At 43.9% G+C, this 23,020-nt stretch overlaps 1 protein-coding gene across 1 annotated transcript; it reads right to left on the minus strand.

The window, feature by feature from the left end:
* Positions 1 to 5,633: 5,633 nt before the first annotated feature.
* Positions 5,634 to 8,158, minus strand: LOC147320126 (E3 SUMO-protein ligase ZBED1-like). The gene is made up of 2 exons (XM_086307608.1): positions 7,255 to 8,158; positions 5,634 to 6,649 (listed from the first exon to the last, which is right to left on the minus strand). The coding sequence occupies exons 1-2, from the start codon at positions 8,156 to 8,158 to the stop codon at positions 5,634 to 5,636; spliced, it is 1,920 nt and encodes a 639-aa protein (XP_086163734.1).
* Between the last annotated feature and the right edge of the window lie 14,862 nt (positions 8,159 to 23,020).

The following is a 23,020-nucleotide window of genomic DNA, read 5'->3' on the forward strand; positions in this document are numbered from 1 at the left end:
TAACCCTCGACAGCTCTTGAATGCAGTTGGCCCGGGAGATTGGTTTGCAACAACCTGAAACACAGGCAGTTTCTGAGGTTTGCATTCGAGGGCGTAGCCTACAAATACCGGTTGCTGCCGTTTGGGTTATCGCTCGCTCCTCGCACCTTTGCGAAATGTGCCGAAGCAGCGCTAGCGCCCCTCAGAGAGAGACGCATCCGCATCTTAGCCTACCTAGACGACTGGGCTCTCATAGCTTGCTCCAGAGAGCAGGCAGAGACACAGCTGTCACTGGTTCTGTCACACATTCAGACACTGGGGTTCTCTGTGAACTTTCGAAAGAGCTCGCTAATCCCGAGTCGGCAGATTTCTTTCCTCGCTTTGGAAATATGCTCGCTTTCCAGCCGCGCATATTTGTCGGAGCACAGAGTGGCCGCATTTCATCACTACCTCGCTCAGTTTCAGCTGGGATGCAGACTACGTTTCCAGACGATATTATGGTTGTTGGGCATGATTGCATCTATGACAGTCGTATTGCCACTTGGACTGTTAAAAATGAGACCGTTTCAACGCTGGACTCTCTCTCACCATCTGTGTGCATCGCGTCACCTCCAGAGGAGGCTGAGGGTAACCGCGTCTTGCGTGCTAGCCTTGGAGGGAGGCTGCTGCATCAGGGCTCTCGGATTTGGAGGGCGTTTTTTCCTAAGGTGGTGTCCACAGATGCTTCCCTAAGAAGGTGGGGAGCGCTGTGCATCAGTGAGAGGGATCTGGTCCACAGCCCAGCACGAGCTGCACATCAACCACTTAGAGCTGTTAGCAGTGTTCTTAGCTCTAAAACATTTCCACCCAGTCCTGGAGGGCTAGCATGTCTTAGTCAGGACGGACAATTCAACAGTGGTGTCTTAGATAAACAGGCAGGGAGGAACACGCTCTCTTCCTCTGTTGAAGCTGTCTCGCTCTCTGCTGTTATGGTGCAGTGTTCTTTTTCTGTCTCTATGAGCCAACCATGTCCAGGGCCACCTGAACCTGGGGCTGGACCTTCTTTCCTGGGGGGGTCCTCTGGTGAGAGAATGGAGGTTACACCCTTTAATAGTGGCTCAGATTTTCAGGGTAATCAGGGTAAGCTTCCAGGGTAAATACTCACTGCCCCCTGTTCTTCTCCATAATCGACCACGATGCATATCTCCAGTTCTAGAGAGAGTGCGTCGGCAGTCTCTCTCTCTGATTCTAGTGGCCCCTTGGTGGCCCACAAGATTGTGGTATGCCGAGATAATCAGCCTGCTAGCAGCCAGTCCTTGGCAGCTTCCTCTCCACAGGGACCTCCTCTCTCAGGCAGGAGGAGAAGTGGTTCATCCGCACCCAGATCTGTGGCGCCTTCATGCTTACCTGCTGAGAGGTTAAACTTGATTGCTACAGGTTTGCCACCTAGTGTGATAGCGACAATTCAGAGCACTAGGGCCTCATCTACTAGAGGCTTGTACGCTTGCAAATGGCGAGCCTTCGAGCAATGGTGCCAGGACTACCACACTCTCCCATTTCAGTGCTCTATTGTGGATGTTTTGACATTCCTGCAGGAGCTGCTGGATAAGGGCCTTTCATTTTCGACAATTAAGGTTTCTTTAGCAGCTAGATCTGCTTGTCATATTGGCTTTGACGGGGTGACACCAGGTGCACATCCCCTTGCCATACGTTTTCTGAAAGGTGTTCGCCGGCAGAGACCCGTGCTTAAGTCGATTGTCCCTGCTTGGTGCTTGTCTTTGGTGCTGGAGGCCCTTTGTAGCCACCCGTTTGAACCCACTGAGTCTGTGGATATGAAATTTATTTCATATAAGACTGCATTACATCTTGCTTTGGCTTCGGCAAAGTGAGTGGGTGACCTTCATGTGCTGTCTGTGCATCCCTCCTGCACGCAGTTCTCTCATCATGGCCACAAGGTCGTATTGCGTCCAAATGCTGCCTATTTTCATGCCTGCATCTTATAGCTCAATGGAGTTTGACTTGCTGAGCTTTTGCTCCCCTCCTTTTGCATCTGAGGAGCAGAGGAGGATGCATTCTCTTTGTCCAGTGCGTGTACTACGCACCTACATTGAGTGCACTCAGAGTGTGTATTTATGGGACCATCTGTTTGTCTGCTTCACTAATCCAAATAGAGGTAGAGCTCTGTCTAAACAGAGGCTGTCCCACTCGATTATGGAAGCTATCTCACTGGCATACGGCACCAGAGGTCATGTGTTGTACCTCATTCCTCTCCTTCAGGGAACAGAAGTTATAAAAATAACTGTTCGTTTGACCAGGTACCAAAATTCTGGCTCTTTTTAGAGAACCGGTTCTTTTGGCTCGACTCACTAAAAAGAGCCGGCTCTTTCAGCTCCCAAGTGGCTCTTCAGGTTGTTTTATTGCTTTAATTAATTTATTATCAACAACAATAGAAAATTATGCACAAAATGAACTACTGATGTAAAAATTTTATTTTTATTTATATATGTTTATTATATAACTATTCTTTTATTTATTCAAACCACACAAAATGTAAAAAGACACAGCTGAGACACCCACATCTACATTATTCTGCATTATTCAGAAATCAGATACGAGATTTAGCCGAGCCATTAGGCTTGAACCATGAAAAGGACTGAACAAGTGGGTTAGCTAATCTCCAAGGATCTATTAGGCTTAACTCTAAACAGAAGTTGTGTAAAAATGAACTTATATGATGGGATTGGAATTTAGAGTGTGATCTATCAAGCCATTTGTCATAAACCATATTGAAATCTCCTCCTAATATAAGATTGTTTGTGGAGTATTTGTGAGATAGTTCTTTTAGGTGATTGGCTATTTCAGTTAATAAAAGTTTGTTCTGAGCAACATTGTTGTAACCATAAGCATTACATAAAATCAGAAAGCTATTATCCACTTTGAGTACAAAAATTAGCCAATGTCCAGATTGCCTTTCCTATGAGTATCAATTTTATTATGAACGTTTTTAAATAGTAAGGCTACACCAGCTGATTTGTTAGTACTGTGACAAATATAAATAGTAGTACTCTATAAAACTGGGAACACTGAATCCCTTAAAATTGAATTCACAAAGTGCAAATGACCTCTAATAAAAATTATTATAGTAAAGTACCAAATAGGTAATATAAACAGTAAGTATTGAGCCTGCCTTTTTAAAACTTTTGGCATTCTTAAAGTTTGGTTGAAGAAAGTAACTTATTTAGTATTGTTAGCAAAACACATTGTACTCATAGAGTAATGTGTGAATAGCTGGACAGTCACCCAGGGAATACCCGAACTCCGCTGATGTAACCGGCGTGCCCTCGGTAGTAGACGTTCTTCCCTTCAGCTCTGGCTTGCTCCATTTTGGGCCAAAATGCAGCTCTTTCCTCCCAGTCTAGTTTGGAGAAATCTTCCTGGGTGTGCAAGGAGCTAGATGCCTCCTCCTCCAGGAATTCTTGGTCAGATTTCCAGAAAGTGTCTCTGTAGTGGTGAACTGAACTATTATTTGTTGAGGATTGCCCGCTTCTTTTTTCACAAGGCGATGGTGGGTGTCCACAGCGTTGCCGAGTGAAGAAGTGAAGAAGCCCAATGTGGCACGATCTTAGCTAAGATGTCGATAACTTCTTTGCTTCTTCGTCGTTTTTTTCTTTTCAGTGTTGAATTTTCAAGTTCCAGCGACGCATGTATTGTTCTAGCCCTTGTGATGTCCACGGGTCATTTTTGTCCTCTAAAGAAATCTTTTGCTATCAAAAATGTGTTTTTTATTCATCAAATGGTCTGAAAATAACAGAAGTTATTCATTACTATACTATGAATGATTGGAATAAGTTTTAAGTAATTTGATTTATTTATGTGGTTTTTATTGAATTTTATAACATTGGTGGTCCTTGTAGGACAAAAATGACCCCAAAGTACAAAGTGTTGCAAAGAGCCGTATTTTCACACCATACTGCTTTCAAACATCTTTGATCTTGGATCACTGATGTGTGGGGTCAAGCACTGGTCATAACAACCACAACAGGCAGCACAATGAGGAGGCAGGTGCTCTATATTCAATGAAATTTTATTTATACAGCACCAAATCACAACAACAGTCGCATCAAAGTGTTTCGTATTGTAAGGTAGACTCTACAATAATACATACACAGAAAGTATGCTCAAAAGCCTCCATTGCACTGGAGATTTTCATACTTTGATGAGCATACTTTTTTTTACCATGTTGTGCAAAGCAATGACCAGTAGGACAAAGCACATATTGTCCTCTAGTATAATGAGGAGGGAGAATCAATGTTCAGGAAGATCCAGGGTTAGAAGATATAGAAAATATTGTCAATATTTAGAGCACATGCTACCCTTTCTCTGAAAAAGCACATCAGCCACCTGCAGAAGTGGAAGAAGGCTATGAAGTGAAGGAAAGTGATGAAGAATCTGAACTATGTTCAAGTAGGTTCTCAGGCATCCAGGACATGGTAGTCTGAGGAGCTTGGAGAGAAAGTGACTGGGCTTCTTGAAGTTTCTTGAATTTTCAGAATGTGAAACTGAAATAGAAGATGTGTCAGAGGACTACACATCATCCATTTCAATTATGATGAAGACAAAGAATCAAGCAGGAAAGAGGAATCAGCTGAGACAGAGGAATATTTGCAGTAACGTGAGGAAACACTGATCTGGTCTTCTAACCTTCCCAGTGACAGACAATGCATGACTCTCTCATGTGCCTCAGAGAAAGATGATCTACCACAGTCCAAGCACATGTGCCAGGTCCCATACTCCTTCAGTGGCTTTTCTACTCGAGTACTGAAAGCATTATACACAGTGTATTCTGCTTGTATTCTGCTTTTTAACGTTCACGTGCCAATGGATGCATCAGAGACCAAGTTGGGGTTCAGTAACTTGCCCAATGACACCTTGGTAAGAACTCCAGACTAGAGCACACAGAGATTGAACCAACAACCATCCAATTAGCAGATGACCTGCTCTACAGCCAACTCGATGACGAACAAGGAGGGACAACGAGAGAGGAAGAAAAATGGACCGAATGCAGCTGTAGGTAGAGCTGGGCGATATGAGATTTTTCCATATCACGATATGTTTTTTTCATTTCAGGCGATAACGATATCTATCACGATATAAGCCAAATAACTAAATTTGTAAGATTTAAATGTGCCGTTGCTCACAAGTAAAATGTGAAATAATCAGCCGCTTGTTTTGATTTAAATATTTATTTCCCATAATAAGTTAAACAGGGCAGATGTACTTAAGGAAAATGAGACTTCAGTTTCAAATAAATAAAGGCAAATATTGCAAACTAAACAAAAAGCAGCCACTAAAGCGTTTAAGTTTGAAAATAGAACAAACAAAACAGACTACTAAATTGTCACTTCCACTTAGAAACAAAATATTAATTCTAAAAATAAATCTTAGTTTTTTTTACAGAAGAACAGACAAAATTGACTAACTTTTGTCAATATCAAATGAACTGAGAACTAAAAGGAAATTCTCACTCTCCTTGTTGTATAGCTGAGCTTTTCCAACAGTTTTAAAATAAAGATGCTAACAGAACATTCTTTAAATCCTAGGTACACATCCAAGGTGCAACACACACACACACACACACATATATATATATATATAAACTTTAGTCTGAAAAAAGCCTACAGGTTGTGGGACAGGAAGACAAGTCTATCCACTGCTTCAGGCTTTAAAGCGGCCCTGTGGCAAGTCACAATATTACCCCCTGTACTAAATACCCTCTCAGAGGGGCTGCTGGTTGCGGGGATGCACAGGTAGCGCTTTGCCAGGCAGCTAACTCTTGGGAAGCTTCTGTCGTTGATTTTCCACCACTCAAGTGGGTCCATTTCACTGTCTGCATCAGGTGCCAGCAAGTACTTTTCAAGCTCCTTTTCAACTGTCTCTTTCTCAGTGAGCCCTGTGCTGGTGGGGTGGGATTTCTTAAAGAAACTGCCCAGTGACTTTCTCTGTTTCTTCTGGGTTGGTAGTACTGCAGCAGCTCCACCATCTTCTGTTTCCTCCGTTCCAGCTGAAGTGGATGGGTGCTCAATTTGCCCCAACATCTCATACACTGCTCTCATTTTGATGGCATCAACGTGTTCTGCATTAATGTATTGTACTTTGAAGCGCGGATCTAGCAGGGTTGCAACATCAAGCAGTTCATTTGTAATCTGGTCATTGTACTTTTCATCAAGGTATGTCATGACTGTCATCTTAAGGTCTTTTGTAAGTTGTGTTTCATCCTCAGATGGTTTCAGAATCTGTGTTCTGAAAAGGTGAAGCATCGGCTTGAGGTAGGACACACTCACGTAACACTCTCCAGAAAGTGAATCTGTGAATTCCAGTAGTGGGTTCAGGGCCACATGCACAGACTCCAGAACATCTAGATCTTGCCAGGAAGGAACCAAGTGCCTGGTCTTCTTATCTGCACTGAGGACCTGAGAGATAGCTTTATGTTGCTCCAGAACCCTCCCAACCATTTTTTGGCGTGAGCCCCACCTGGTGGGCGACTCTGTCACTAACTTGTGCTGGGGTAGGTGAAGCTCCTCCTGAGCAGCAGCCAATTCCCTTTTCTTCTTCCAAGAGAAACTGAAGGTGGCCACCACTCTCTTACACACGGCCACAGCTCGCTCCATCCTCTTGTCTTTGCCGGCTTTTTCTGTGGATAAAAAGGTAAATAATAGCACATATTAACCTCAGAATTTAATTTAAGATTTTTGATTTTTTTTTTCCAGTCACAAATAAATTTCACTGCCCTGAAAACACATTTACTTGCTATGATTGTACTTTTACTTTTTTAAATTTTGCTGACAGACTGACCAAATTTTTTTTTCTTATATTTAAAAAGGTGACAGAGGCTGGTGTTATCAACATCATTGTTTGACGTTTTCATCACTTGTTCTTTTTGTCTTGAATTGCCCCATTTGGTGGAATCGTAATTTAATGTTCTTTATAGGAAAAAGAGCTGAGGTTCTGTATTAGCCAATTGGGATCCTGATAGAACCCCAAAATTCTAAATTTTATTTGGCACATTTTGTCAACTTGATTTACACTGAAGAGTGACTGAATATTTGCCTATTATGCATGCCAACAGCAACTATTACCTCAAATAAATAGGCTGACATGAAGAATATTCTTTCTGATGTTTATTTTTTAACAATAACCATTGAAGTGATTTAGATCTCTAGCTTTTAATATGTTTACATGGGCTCAAAAACACAATTAAAAGAGGCATTTTTAATTTTATTCTGCTTCCCAACTTACCGATAGCTGAGTGAAGTCGATGTCTGAAGCACTGCAGCCGGGTCCAGTTATTCAGGGATGTGGCCTTCACTATATTTGTCCCACTATCGGTTGTGATGCAGACTTGTTTGTCTTCACTCAGTCCCCAGGATGCAAGCGCTTCTGACAGTCCTAATGCAATTACTTCACCCGTGTGGTCGTCGGGAAGGTAGGCAGCTTGAAGACATTTGCTTTTCAGATTCCAGTCTTGGTCGATATAGTGGGCAGTAAGGCTAAGGTAAGGTTCTGACGTGCGACTTGACCACATGTCGGATGTAGTAGCGAAGAACGATACAGTTTGTAGCTCCTTCTCAACAGCCTCACGGTACTCTCTATATAGCGTTGGAAGCGCTATCTGAGAGAAATGTTTACGTCCAGGGAGTTGGTAACGAGGATCCAGTACCTTAATTAGCTGCTTGAATCCTTCATTTTCGACCGTGTTTATTGGTAGCATGTCTTTAGCAAGACAGTAGGCTATGGCATTCGTTATGTCGCTATGTCTCTTAGCTTTTTTGTCATATGGTAAGACGCTGGAGAAAGCCGACTCAATTGACTGTTGCTGCTTCGCAGGGATTCCCCCGGTTGTTTTTGATGACAAATTAGCACTTTCAGTCAGAGATTGAGCGTGCTCTTGTGGGTGGCACTGCTTCAGGTGATGAAACAGGTTAGTTGTATTTCCAGTCTTGGTGGGAACATGCTGTCGGCACAACTTACAGTGCGTGCTACTCTGTTTTTTGTCAGACTTCAAATAGCCGAAATATCTCCACACTACGGAACTTTTCCGGCCCTTCCTTTCGACAATCTCTTCGGCATTCGAGCCGTCATCTGTGTTCTCTTCCGTTCTCTCGGTTGATTTTTCTCTACTTGGTACACTCGTTTTCTCCATCACCCAGTCGACACGGCGGTTAGCTGCTAGCTGCTTCGCAAACAAATACGCACGTGCGCCTTGGCACTTGTGCTGTACGTAACAAGTCACGTGACGTGACGCTGCGGCTGTGATTGGTTCGGCTCTGCGCTACTTAATTTGGATTGGCTGACTTTTTTTTTTTCTTTTTTTTTTTAAGAGGACAAGAGCGGCGAGGTCTATCGCGATAGTTTAATTTCTCTATCGAGTAAAAGTTATATCGCGATACATATCGTTATCGTTATATCGCCCAGCTCTAGCTGTAGGCATATGTGGGTGTGTTGATTCTTACTGCCGTGCATCCAGTAGAGTCGCTACGGCCAGTTTATGACATCCTGAGTCTGGTAGAGAAGTTTTAAAGGTGACACAAGATTAATGATAGAAGCACAAAAAGGACATAATTTCTTGATAAAGACACAATAGATGATCATCGTTCATGACACAAACGTGCTCCCATTTGAGGTGTATGGTGTGTGTTGGTGTTGACTTGACTTGAAACACAAGTGGGTGTTTCTCCTGCTGTGATGTAAGATCCTGGTATTGATGTGACTGTATGAGCACCAAGTCCCCTTCAAAGGACTCTGTCCCCTCCAACAGAACATCCAAGTAAACCAAGGAACTTTGAGACAAAAACATGGGCAGCATGTGATGCAGGTCCAGCTGTACATGGAACATGCTAGTGTGCGATGGCAAACCGTCTGTCCTGCAGTCAGGAAACGTGAGTTGTCCCTAACATTGCAGGTTTCCAAAAGAAAACAATCACCTGTAACAGCTTGTTTACTGTATATGCCTCTTGGCCTGCAACTGCAGAAAGAAAGCTGTCCATGATGGGACCAGTGCAAAGGAATAAACCTGAGCTTCCTCCTGCACTTGGGTCAAATATGGACACGCCTTTGTCCTCATGAAAGTTTGCCTTCACTCAGACTCATGCCCTGCTGTTCCTACCATGCCAAAATATAGAAAACTGTCAGGCAATGAGTTGGAATAAAGTTGAATAAAACCTTGAAACACAGAGATGGATGATATTTTATACTTGTTGCTTTATAAACAGTGAAAGCAAACGGGGTCATTTTTGAGCCCTGAGGACCACAGGTGTGATTATGTGCTGCCATTTAAAATTTATAAATGGTTCAAAAAAAGAATTCTCACTAAAGTTCAACATACAGCACTCTGTATGTTGAACTTTAGTGAGAATTTTTTTTAAATATTTAATTTAATTAAATATTTAATTTTCTTGTTTTATTTTCGCTAAAAAACAGGGTGTATTTTTTGTAAACAAGGTCTGGTGGCCCTTAAATGTAAAATGTTGGGTAAATTATGTGTTAATGTGTTGGTCTTAAGTAAAACTAAGGTGTAACACTGAATTGATTGACAATTTATACTTTTTACTTTAAAAAAACAGTCAAATGAAGTGGGGTCATTTTTGACCCCTGAGGACCACAAGTGTGATTATGTGCTGCCATTTAAAAAATTTAAATGGTTCAAAAAAATAATAATTCTCACTAAAGTTCAACATACAGCACTCTCTAGTTATTCAGATAGTCAAAATTATCTAAATAATTAAATATTTAATTTTCTCAATTTGTTTTCGCTAAAAAAACAGGGTTTATTTTTTGTAAACAAGGTCTGGTGGCCCTAAAATGTAAAATGTTGAGTAAATTTTGTGTTAATGTGTTGGTCTTAAGTAAAACTAAGGTGTAACACTGAATTGATTGACAATTTATACTTTATACTTTAAAAAACAGTCAAATGAAGTGGGGACATTTTTGACCCCTGATGAACTGCATTGTATGCAAATCGGGAGGACATCACAAGGGCTAGTTCCAACATTCTCTCCTGCAGCTCCGTATTTTCTTTGTTGAAAGCAGACATGCCTTTTTCCAAACCAGATAGTTTAGCTTTAGCTTCGTGGTCAGTGGCTGCGGAGCTCTTGGAGGCTACCGCTGACTTAGCTGAAGCTTCTGCTTTTTCCCATGTCATCTTCTTCTCTTTTAAATGGCAGATTTGGTCCATTCAAAAAAGTCTCAGTCCTTGTGTCCTTGGGCAAGACACTTCACCCGTTGCCTACTGGTGGTGGTCAGAAATCCCGGTGGCACTAGTGTCTGGCAGCCTTGCCTCTGTCAGTGCGCCCAAGGGCGGCTGTGGCTACAAAGTAGCTTGCTATCACCAGTGTGTGAATGTGTGTGTGAATGGGTGGATGACTGAACGCGCTTTGGAGTCCTTAGGGACTAAGTAAAGCGCTATACAAATACAGGCCATTTACTATTAATTGGATCAATAATTTCTTCTGAGTAGCTGGAGATTCAAAATGTTATTCCCCAAGGAAGTAGTATTAGTCCTGCTTTGTTCAACATTCGTGTGCATGGCATGGTTAGTAGGGTGGGAAAAGAGTTTTGATGTTACTCTGTTTGGAGATGATGGGGCCATTTAGAAACGAGGAAGAAACTTTCTGTCTATTTTCTCTCAAATTCAGAAAGCTTTTGGAATAAGTGTTTGTGTTTAGATACCTGGCAGTATCAGAATGTTGATGATATATAGAGCCAGCATAAGATCTGTCATTAATGGAAATATTTGAAATGCCTTTAAAAATGATGAGATATAAACTTGGGCTTAAGTATTTGTTACCGGCACCAGACCTAGGGGAATCTGGACCGGCAGCAAGCGGCACACAGGCTAGGGAGCACTGCGTAGCTAAATATGAGCAAACTGTGGATTAACAGAGAGGACACCGAAGTTAGCGTCTTGCTCAGGCCGGAGCTCATTTATTTCTACATATACAAAATACAAATCACACTAGACCATACATTCTTCCCATAAAATAACAGAGTTCATAAACATAAATAAAGTTACAAAAAGCATTCTCTCAAAAGCAAAATAAATACAAACTAATTCAAAATGACTTTACATACTCACAACTTAAACAAAACACTCGCGGCTAAAGCATAACAACATACCAAAATAACCCATCTCACATTCACACAACCTTTCCCCACATTCGCGCCATATACGCTATTACTTTTGAACATGGCGTCCCCTGAACGCAACACAACATGGCGGCAGACGACTGCAAACATTGTTTCACCAATAAAAAGCTTTGCCCTTAATACATGTACTCAGTACTGCTTGGCTAACACTAAAACAAACAATACAACACATTTTCGGAAGTCACAGGTTGCCACTGTCATAGCATATACTTATAGTGCTACGTAGCATTATGCCGATGATACACTAATACTCATTACAACAAAATACCACAAAACAACAACATCACTATCATCTCAAAATATAGCCGAACAGTTGTTACTCAACTTGCATGACATTTAGAACCAGTTTGGTAACATAAAAGTTTGTTTGTCAGTACCTGTGGATTAATAGAGAGGACACCGAAGTTAGCGTCTTGCTCAGGCCGGAGCTCATTTATTTCTGAGCTGCGCATGCGCAGAGCCTATAGCTAGAGTCTCTCTGATAGTTCCACAGCAGTGCAAGAGCACCATCTACTGGCATAATGAAATATAACCATGGTCTGGCAACACATAACAATGTCAAAATAAGTCACAATAATAAACAAAAAATAAGGGGGTAATTGGTTTTCTTACAAAAATAAACACGTAGCTTTTCAACCTGCTACATATTTGATGAAAATGAAAGGACAAAATGAAGTTGTTCCAAACAAAACACCAACTAAAGCCAAAGTTGGCTCTGGTGCAAAGTTATAATTAATAGTGTTTATTAAAACTCTTCCTGAGCTAAAGTAGCTCATGTTTCAAGTAGTTGTCAGCAACTTTGCAGTTTGAGACAAGCATGGCATTTTCACTGGTAGTTCCTGTCACTGATGTCCAGAATGAAAATGTTAAAGAGCTTTGGCCTGCTGTGGTCGTGGCTATTAAAACGGCATCCTTTGTTGCACTGAACATGGTAAGTACAAGTTCTTCATGTTGAAATAATTTGGTTTCTACGAGGTTTCAAATAAAATAAAATCACTTTTATCGTCACTGTTACTGTTTCTCATCACTTTAGATGCACAGTTTGTAATGTGGAGGTTTGCAGAAAATTTGGGAACAGGAAGTCTTTGCTGGCTGAGTAAGTAAAAGTCTTTGTGAGCTGAAGTAGTGTATTAGTAGGTTGTGCAAGAAGCCTTGGGAAATAGATGCTTGTCGTTTTCTCTGACTCTTGTAATATTTCAGATCCACTGAGGACAGATACAAAGCTATATATCATGCAACCCGGTCCCGCTCCATCCTCTTGTTGGGAATCGGATGCTACAAGAAACTGGATCAAAATGTGCAAAAATGATACTTAGAGTAGCTTAAATGTTGTCACGTACTGCACATTAAACCAGTTATTACACAGTACTCATAAGTGTAACATGCTGGTACAGCAGTGCCAGTTAGACTGTTGATACACAGAGTTAAATAACGCTATTAGATCTTTGTGTATTACATTACAGAAACTGCCACTGCAGACTTCACAAATGTAACAGGTGATCAAACGCATCCTCATTCTCTTCCCCCAGCCTGCAGACTCGTACCTAGTCCAGGTGTATAACCTCACCATTCTGTGTTCAGAGGAGTACATCATAGAGCACCAGTCAGTGCATTTCCTGGTGCAGCACGGATTTGACATCAGCAAGCAGTATGGCCACAGAAGCCATACTGCTTGTTCACAATTACCACTGGCCATAAGCCAGTGGTAATTGTGAACCAGAGGGCAGGGATCGCACTAAGGTGAAACACAGACAACCAGTTCACAAATGATAATGAAATAGAAAGGCGTGACATGCAAAAAAAGCCCATTTTTTTCTCTGTCAAACCTGTAAGAGAAGCACTTTGCGCTCCAATCACAAAATGGCATATAAAATGGGAACGGAAAGCGATATTGATGTGCTTGAAAAACTGAGCATTCCAACGAGTTGCTCTACATACCTGTGGGTTTTTGTGTTTGTAGATCCTAAGTTGAGGTCAATAGAGTTAAAAACAGTTATTTTTCTTTCTCTCCAAACTGACTGAAGAAATTAAATAGGGAGTGAATGGGAGCTCAGGATGGCATTCCTCTGAAACAAATGGCACCAGTTCATAAAGCATCAGACGTGTAGAAAAAAACAACCCCCCCCCCCCAAAAAAAAACCAAAAAAAAGATACAGTATATATATATATATATATATATATATATATATATATATATATATATATATATATATATATATATAGATATATATATATAGATATATATATATATCTTTCAGGTCAGTTCCGGATCGTTGAGTGTGAGAAGAACTGACCTGAAAGATAGGATCATGGCCAAGCTTGGAACCTGGACCCCCCGTAGCTGGTTACCAAGATTGCGTGAAGTACCCTCAGAAGGTCTGCTAGATGATGCTAATGCAGCACTACGGACGATACCTACAGCCACGATTACCGACACTAACAAGTTGATCTACAATACGGCAGCCATGATCAGTGAGATGCTTGGCTACAAGTTGAACAGCCACAAGGGGCAGTACCCTCCATGGAGAAGGAGGCTAGAGGCTAAGATCAAGGTAGCACGGAGGGAGGTTAGCTAACTATCGGAGTTGCAGAAAGGCGCGATGTGGAAGGTGCCTAAGAAGTACAGGAAACTGTCCATACCTGAATCCTTGGAAACTGCCAAGCAAAGACTCACAGCCTTGGCTGGCCGCTTGAGGAGGTACACCAGAGAGATAGAAGGCAGGAGAATAAACCAGCTGTTCTCCACAGAACCAGCCAAGGTATACTCTCAGTGGCAGGGGAACAATATGAGAACAGCACCACCAAGGCTGGAGGCAGAACAATACTAGAAGAGCATATGGGAGAAGGACGCAACCCATAACGGCAATGCTCAGTGGCTAGTGGATCTGAGTGCAGACCACAGTGACCTCCCCGAACAGGGTCCAGTAACCATCACAGTGGCAGATATACAAGAAAGGGTCTCCAGTATGAAGAGTTGGACAGCACCAGGCCCTGACATGGTTCACGCCTACTGGCTGAAGAAGCTGACTGCACTCCATGAGCACCTGGCAGCACAAATGAATCAGATGCTAGTTGACGAGAGACACCCAGAATGGCTAACCGAATGCCAAACAGTCCGGATCCCCAAGGATCCCCAGAAGGGACCGGTCCCCTCCAACTACCAACCAATAACCTGCCTCAGCACCACGTAGAAGCTCCTGTCAGGCATCATAGCGGCTAAGATGAACAGGCACATGGGTCAATACATGAGCGGGGCACAGAAAGGGATGGGCAAGAATACCAGAGGCGCAAAACACCAGCTACTGGCAGACCAAGCAGTCAGCCGAGACTGCAGGACCAGACTGACCAACCTGTGCACTGCCTGGATTGATTACAAGAAGGCCTATGACTCAATGCCCCACACCTGGATCCTGGAATGCCTAGAACTATATAAGATCAACAGGACCCTGAGAGCCTTCATCAGGAACTCAATGGGGATGTGGCGGACCACACTAGAGGCCAACCTCAAGCCCATAGCACAAGTCACCATCAAGTGTGGGATCTACCAAGGAGATGCTCTGTCCCCACTGCTGTTCTGCATAGGCCTTAACCCCCTCAGTGAGATAATTGACAAGACTGGCTACGGATACCGACTATGGAATGGAACAGTTGTCAGCCTGGATGACATCAAGCTGTATGCCAAGCGTGAACGAGACATCAATTCACTGATCCACACCACCAGGATATACAGCAAGGACATCGGAATGTCGTTCAGCCTGGAGAAGTGTAGTCGGATGGTAACAAAGAGAGGGAAGGTAGTCAGAACGGAGGGGATCAAACTACCAGAAGGCAACATTGCAGACATAGAGGACAGTTACAAGTACCTGGGGATCCTGCAGGCGAATGGGAATCATGAAGAGGCCGCTAGAAAAGCTGCAACCACCAAGTACCTGCAGAGGGTCAGGCAAGTCCTGAGGAGTCAGCTGAATGGTAAGAACAAGATCCGGGCTATCAACACCTAGGCCCTGCCCGTGATCAGGTACCCTGCTGGGGTAATAGGCTAGCCAAAGGAGGAGATAGAAGCCACTGACAAGAAAAGACAAGACAAGAAAGCTCCTTACCATGCATGGAGGGTCACCCCAAGTCCAGCACCCTGACGCTGTACGCTAAGCGGAAAGAAGGGGGCCGGTATAAATGACCTCATTAATATTTGGTAAAGTGTTTTGTAAACTTATGAGTGACTATTATATTGTTGGAGTGAATGCTTTTATTTTGAAAGTCACAGAGCGACAAGGTGCCGTAAATCAAGTGGCGTAAACCATATGGCAGAAGCGCGAGTTTTAATGCACAGAGAGAAGGTGTGCTCTATGGTTAATGGACGGGAATGGGAAAAAGAACAGCTATTAAGGTGCAACACTGAGTCGAAAGCAGTTTCTTAGCACCTGGTTGATGAGGGAACAAGGTTTGTAACAAAGTTTGTCCTGTAGATATGTATTTTGTTGTTTTACGGAGCATATAGCTGCTGACCGCTACTAAGCATAAAGGCTAAGTTTTCACCCACTAGAGGGCGCTAACGTACCTCGTCATGTTTAGGCAGCGATGCAACGATCTCCCTGTTATATGCAATAATTTACAAGTTTTAGTGTTATTTGTTATGTAAGGTAAGGAGAATTAATTTGTGATTAATGAATAAGTCAAAAGGTTAAAGGTAACACACTGTTTGATTTACTAATAGTCTTTTATTCTGTATGTTGTAGCTCTTACGGTGTGTTCACATACACGGCTGTTTAATAAAAGGATTGTGAACCATCAGTTTGAGAGACCATCTTTTCAACCGGGGATGCTACAGTAAGAGCTTGACCCCAGCTGAGAAGCGCTCCATCCCACGCTCAGCATCGAGGTCCCAGTTCCACAGCTCCACACAAGGTCTTCTGGGATCTGATGGTCAACTAAATTGCCCCGTCCTCAGCATGGAAGCATCTGCGCGAGATATGTGAAGACTTATCGAAGTGTCTGAAATGTAACATTCCAACTTCCCCCTTAGTGTGTTTGTTGGGCAGCTTAGATAATGTCACTTCAGAAAAGAATATCGCCCATATGGTTTTCACTGCCCTATGCATAGCCAAGAAAACAGTCCTCATGAACTGGAAAAATAAAAATAATCTTAATTCTAACCAATATAGAAATTATCTATTAGATTACATTAGTCTTGATACAGCCTCTGCCACCACATCAGATCAATTGCTCTGGGCTCCTTTGATCAGCTCCATCACCTAGTGGGGGTGGGGGGTCATAGTTTGGTCCCGCCTTCACTGTTGTGATTGGTGTGGGGTAGAGATGGACCGATCCGATATTACGTATCGGTATCGGTCCGATACTGACCTAAATTACTGGATCGGATATCGGAGAAAAATAAAAAATGTAATCCGATCTATTAATTATCACGAAAGCACCTCACAAAACTTGCAACACGCTGTAACTCACCTTAGAACGTTAGCACGTCGGAGCAGTATGCATCACGTGATAGAGCGGCTGTGGCATGCGGGACCTGTGGTCTGGATAGCATTTGGAGCTTCGCTAGCAACATTTCATCTCCGACAAAGTTATTCCCGAGAGAAGTAAAGCAAGTGTGTAAGTCCATCTCTGAATGTTTGTAAAGCATTCCTGCCTTAAGCTTAACAAGCGACTGCCTCTTCTCGCTGCTACTTCAATCATGAAACTGCTTAATGATCAGCTGATCGGCTTTTCTGTCGGGAGTCCGTCTCTCTTGTTTGTTTTTGGCCCACTTTGCACCAGAAAGAGGAAACCAGCGGCTGAACAACAGCAGCACGTTTAAGCTTGATAAGCTGTTCTTAGAATTTATTTAATATTACTTTCTACTCGAGGATCTTTTTCTACGTAGCTGACGGCTGGTAACTGTGCAGGGGCGGATCTAGCAAAGTTTAGCCAGGGGGGCCGATAGGGCATTAACAGGGAAAAGGGGGCACAAAGACATACTTTTCTTTCTTATTCTCATTTAAAATGTCTAGCTTTTAATAAATAATTATCTGACACCCAAAGTTTTAATTTGATGTAAAATGAATAGAAGTCAATTACTGTATATAGTGACTATTAAGTCTAATATAAATACCCTAGTAAGCTATAGTACTTTTTCCTTTGTGCAGTTTGCAATTTTGTTGAAGAAAGATGTTGAATCTATTTAATATTTCTTGAAAAATAATTGATTTCTGTGCATTTTTTTTCACACTGCATCAAATTAAGGTTGATTACGTCGATTAAGCATCATGAGGTGGAGCGTGAGGGGTGGTTCCCTATTTTTTATTTATTTATTTTTGTTGTTGCTGGGAGTTGGAACCCTATTAGTTAGGTTGCTTAATATTTACGCTAAGTACTCTTTAAAATACCAGAATAGGGAGGATGGTGTAGGTTTAAGTTTATTAGATTGATCAGTATTGCTGAACTATGAAATTTTTTTTTTGCATACAGGTATAACAGAATAGCTTTAGTGTAGTTGTTGTTTTAAACTTGAGTATGAACTTATACAAAATGCAGCAAGATATTTTAAAAAACAGTTTTGTCGATTAAAAAACACTATATCGGATTCATATCGGTATCGGCAGATATCGATAAATAATTTCCCCCAGGGATCAATAAAGTATTCTGATTCTGATTCTGATATCCAAATTTATGATATCGGTATCGGACATAAAAAAGTGGTATCGTGCCATCTCTAGTGTGGGGGTAGGGACAGGCTTAGGGCGTCGGGGGGTTCCCCGGAGGCATCTTCCTTGGGGGGCTCAACCCGGGGTAGCGGTCATGTCCGGTTAGGGGCTCTGTTGGCTCTCAGGTGACTGTTTCCTCGCGGCTGCGTGCAGCGGGGCTAGGGGAGGGTCTGTGCTGACGGACGTGGGTTACTGACCTGGTAGCCTGGCTGCCCCTGGATGGGCGCTCCGCCTCTGGGCTGGGACCCGGACCGGGCCTCGGGGGCTTGGGTCCTGGTTGGTGTGTTGCCGGGGTTGTGGGCGGGTGGGTGCATGGGGGCCCAGCCCTGGAGCAGGTTGCCGCCGGTGCATCGAGCCACCTGGGGGGCTCTTCAACTGGTGGGGGAGATTGTCACATCTTGCAGGAGCTTTCCTCTCCTCAGGAGCTCCCTCTGCAGGAGGGGGAGATACAGGAGAGGTGGAGGAAGATCTCAGCCTGGGTGTTTATTGTCTTATGTAGTCTGGAAGATGAGTGGATGGTGGGGTGGGTGCAGTTTTCTCTGTGGTGGGGTTGGGTGGACTGTCCCGGGCTCTGTGAGGCCGGGCGGCGCTGCTGCACTGGGCCCCGGTCTGGATGGGCCTGGGCCCCCTTTCCCTGGCGGGTCGCGGAGTATGGGGGTGCCTACTGGGGTCAGCGGGGGAGCTGGCCCCAGGGAGGGGTCACTTGCCCCTCCCTTCCTTCCCTCCCCATCTCCAGCTGCCTCCCTCTTCCCGCTCCACCACAACCACCCACACATGCAGGGCCTTGGAGTAGGGGTATGTCACCAGGGTGCAGAGGAGGCTACCCCCCCCCTCTGTCCCCTTCTGGCTGCCTCTGCCTCAATTTTATCCCACAACTTAGACATTCACATTACTCACACTCTCATTACACATACATATAGGATCTTGGGGGTGGGCACAATACACGGAGTCCAAAGTACCATCAGGGTGTACACCCCACCCCTGGCATCGTTGCCCACCTCTCAATTTTAAATACACGTAGACATTGAGGGCTAGCAGGAGGGACCATGCGCTTACCTGCTGCTCTCTGGGAGGTAGCTCCAAGCCCTCCTGGGTTTTAAATGCACCTTAGAACACACATGCATCAACACTACAATGAGCGGGTGGAGGGAGGTTTGGAGTCTTCTCTCACCCCCATTCTCTGCGACCTGCTGGAGCAGGGGGGCTAGGAGGAGGAGTTGGCCGTCCGACTGCGGTCTGGAGTGTGGAGCCTTCCTGCTGCTGCGGAGTCGGGGCGGTCTGCCTCCCCCCACCGCAGGGAAAAGGGAAACACCACCTGGGTCTGGGTGCAGTTCCCCCCTCCAGGGGCGGGGGCACCTAGACCCGGTTTGTAGAGTACGCTTGGGGAGTGTGATCGTGTGTACAACGTCTCTTTATGTCTGTCTCCACGTTGGTTGAGTGTGGAGTAAGTGCATATGAGAGCATGAGGGTGGGAATGGATGTTTGTATCTGTGTGTGCCTGTATGTCTGTGTCTATATGTCAGGTTGGGTGTCAGGCGCCACCTCTCTGGGGACATCTCAGGCCCTCCAAGGTTTGGAGGCCTATCTCCCCCTACCACCACTTCCCCTGCAAGTGGCGGACCCCCTCAGACATCGGTGCGTTGGTGGTTCTTTGTGTCCGGGGATGGGCGTCCGGGTACACACCGGCTCACTCCTTGGCGGCCGCTTATCGGGGCCTGGAGCCTGGGGCTCGCTCGGGCCACTACAGAGGTGGGGTGCCCCCGGCCTCTCGGCCTGGGGCTCGGTCACTCAGGCGCAGCTGGCTGCCGGCGGAGCTCACGGGCGCGTCACTGCAACTCCCCCTGGCTTCTGCTCCGCGGCTGCTGAGTGAGCCCTCATCTGGGACTCTCCTCAGCTCTTTCCGGGACAGTGGCGCAGCTGCCCCTCTGTTGGTCTTCCTTGGTCTCTTGTGTTCTGGGGGCCTCTGGATGTCTGGAGTTTTGATCTCCTCCACACCTGCTTCATGCCCTGGAGGACGGGGCTGTGGCCCCCCCACACCCTCTAGCAGATTATTACATGAAGGAACCTTTTAAAAAACAAAAAACAAGCGCGTCCATGCTCACAGGTGTACACACGGGTGATCACACCCACAAACTACACCCCTTTTGGCTCCTACCTCAAAGCACACTGTGTTCTGTTGATCTTATGTGCTGCACAATAATGTTTAACATTTAGTATTTACTGTCATATTCCCATATATCATTGTGATGTTGTTTATTTTATTACTCTTGTTCTCTTGTGCTTGCTTTCTTTTTTCTTTCTCAGCAGGTGACCCAGGTGATTGATATATGCATTTTTTTTCTCTGCCCGTTCTGTTGGTTTTTGTCTTTTGCCCTTCTCCCCCGTCCCTCTTCTCAGCTGTTTCTCTTTCCCTCTTTCTTTCTCCCCTTCTTTCCCCCAGTCAAGTCTGTCCCGTATTCAGTAAGTGAAAATAAAATAAACAATAAAAGGTGAATCAAATGGACCATTACGGCAAGGCTGGGATGGTCAGTTTGGTAAAGTAAATCCGTTGGGCATCTTTCTTTGCCTTTAGACAACAATTCTGAGGGCAAAAGAGCCAAACGGGACAGGCCCAAAAAAAAAAAAAAAAAAAGCAAAAAAAAAAAAAAAAGCATGGAAGCATCTGAAGAAGAGACAGAGTTTGCGGAGGATCCCAAGGCCAATGAGGAAGAGGAGCCTCCACACTCTGTTCGTCAAAGGAGGCCTTCTGAAAAAATGCAAGCATATCAGGAGGAGGAGGCCCACAAGAAAGAAAAACGGCTTCTCAAAGTTTATGATGAGTGGAAAAAGCAAGTACGTAAAACACGAGAGCAATTAAAAGGAGACTTAACAAACAATCAAATTGCTTCACTCATGGACATGTTAGAGAATGAAAAGGAGAATGTCATAAAGTTGTATATGGAAATTAGAGAAAATATTACTCCCTCGAGTGGCACAAGGCGACTCGTAGACGCATGTGAAGCAGTCACCAGAGACATTATCAAGATTGCTCATGAAAGACTCTCAGGCATAGATGACTATGATAGGGACAAGGTAAAGATACGTCTCCGTGAGCTTCTTGAGCCAGACTATGCTCAGTCCATTTACAGTTCCTCAGTCACGCACTCAAGTAAAAACTCTTCTGCCAGTAAGTCATACTCTGCAATGTCAATAGTAGCTGTTAGGAGAGCAGAAGCTGCAGCAGAGTTGGCAGCCAAAGAAGCAGAGTATGAGGTGTTATTAGAGGAGGAAAAACAAAAGGTTTTAGAAGAAAGGCAAAGAAAGGAGCTTGAATCTCAAAGGCGTGAGCTAGAGAAACTGAAGGCTGAAAAGGATTTAAAGGCTGCACGAGCTAGATTAAGGACCTATGACACTGAGATAAAGAGTGAAATCAGTGCCTCTGATGTTGACTATAGAAACACTGCTCAGAAAGCCTCAGTAAAGTCCCTGACAACAATGTAGTGTCTACCTCACTTCCACAAACAGATGTCCTCTACTTAGCACAAGCAGTACTGGATAGTGTTGCATTGAACAGACTGCCAGTGCCAGAGCCCTCCACGTTCACAGGTGACCCAATACAATTCATAGAGTGGAAAGCTTCCTTTACTGCTCTCATTGATAAAAGGAACATCTCACCTGCTGACAAACTGCACTACTTAAAGAAATGCATAGGAGGTCCAGTTCGACAAACGCTTGATGGCATCTTCTATAGAAACGACAGTGAAGCATACAGAGATGCATGGGAGCGTCTCAACCACAGGTATGGACATCCATTTGTGGTACAGAGGGCTTTCAGAGAAAGACTGGCAAAATGGCCAAAGATCCAAACAAATGACTCCACAGGATTCAGGGCATTTGCTGATTTCATTCAAACATGTCACGAGGCCATGCCCCACATTGAAGGCTTAAGCATTCTCAACGATTGTGAGGAGAACCAAAAACTCGTTCAAAAGTTACCAAACTGGGTAGCTGCAAGGTGGAATCATCAGGCCACTCAGTTTATGAAAGAAAGTGGGAAGTTTCCAGGTTTAAAGGACTTTGCCAAGTTGATGTCTTCTGAAGCAGAGATCATGTGCAACCCGATTACATCATTTCAGGCTCTCCACTCTGGTAAGGGCTGCCAAAAGGACAAAAGGCCCACCTCTAGTGTTCTCCATATCCAGGCGATAACTGAGACTGAAAATAAAGGTCCAAATGTTAAGGCCCCATGCATGTTCTGTCAAAACAACGGACATAAACTTCACAGTTGTCCACAGTTCAATGGAATATTGCTTGAGGAACGAAGGAAATATATAAAGGAGAAAAAACTCTGTTATGGTTGTCTCAAACCCGGACACAGCGCAAAGAACTGTAATTACAGACTTGTATGTGAAGTGTGTAAGAAAAAACATCCTACCTGTCTGCACGACTTCAACTATAACAATGATAAATCAGCCTCAAACCAGCCACAATCATCACAGGGCTGTACATAAAACCCCGGTCATATGCTCGGGCTGTGACTGCTGGCAGTAAAGAGGAGCAAGGAGATCTGGATGGGAGCTCTGCGGAGCAACAAGTAGCTGGTTTCTTGCAGTCGAAAGGGATCGACCTGGACTGTAATAACATCGAGGCATGCCACCCCTTGCCCAGGAGAAATGCTAGTGATAAACCAGCTATCATCATAAGATTTGTAAACAGGAAACACAAGAATGCACTGCTGAAGCAGGGGAGGAAACTAAAAGGATCGAACGTCTACATGAATGACCATCTAACCAAATCCAATGCTGACATAGCGAAGAAAGCACGATACCTAAAGAAACTGGGTAAAATTCAGAACACCTGGACTGCAAACTGTAAAATATTTATAAAGCTCAACGGTACACCGGAGGAAGCCAAGGTGCTGGTCATCAAATGCATCCAGGATCTGGAAAAATATTAACAGGTCACTTGACTACAAAGGCAAGGAGCGGGACAAACAATCTACAGTCATCAAAGCAGGTAATAGAAGACAACAACGGAAGCTAAAGCGTAACGTATTCAAGGATGAAACAATCAATTAATTCATTATCTGGGAATTATACATTGCTACCACAAAGGATTGCTAATCAGGAGATAAATTCACCAGTAAACACGGAATACAAAACACACTTCACAGAGCAGGA

Source organism: Aulonocara sp. 'chitande type north' Nkhata Bay, linkage group LG10, assembly GCF_057382095.1.
Source record: "Aulonocara sp. 'chitande type north' Nkhata Bay isolate Kocher_YH1m ecotype deep benthic linkage group LG10, A_spYH_male_GT1.1, whole genome shotgun sequence".
Classification (NCBI taxonomy): domain Eukaryota; kingdom Metazoa; phylum Chordata; class Actinopteri; order Cichliformes; family Cichlidae; genus Aulonocara; species Aulonocara sp. 'chitande type north' Nkhata Bay.

Bases quoted from the DNA above. Each gene is read 5' to 3' on its own strand.
- LOC147320126 (XM_086307608.1), bottom strand. From the start codon at position 8,158: ATGGAGAAAACGAGTGTACCAAGTAGAGAAAAATCAACCGAGAGAACG. The intron at 6,650-7,254 runs GTAAGTTGGGAA...TTTTATCCACAG, and splicing joins TCGACTTCACTCAGCTATCG to AAAAAGCCGGCAAAGACAAG.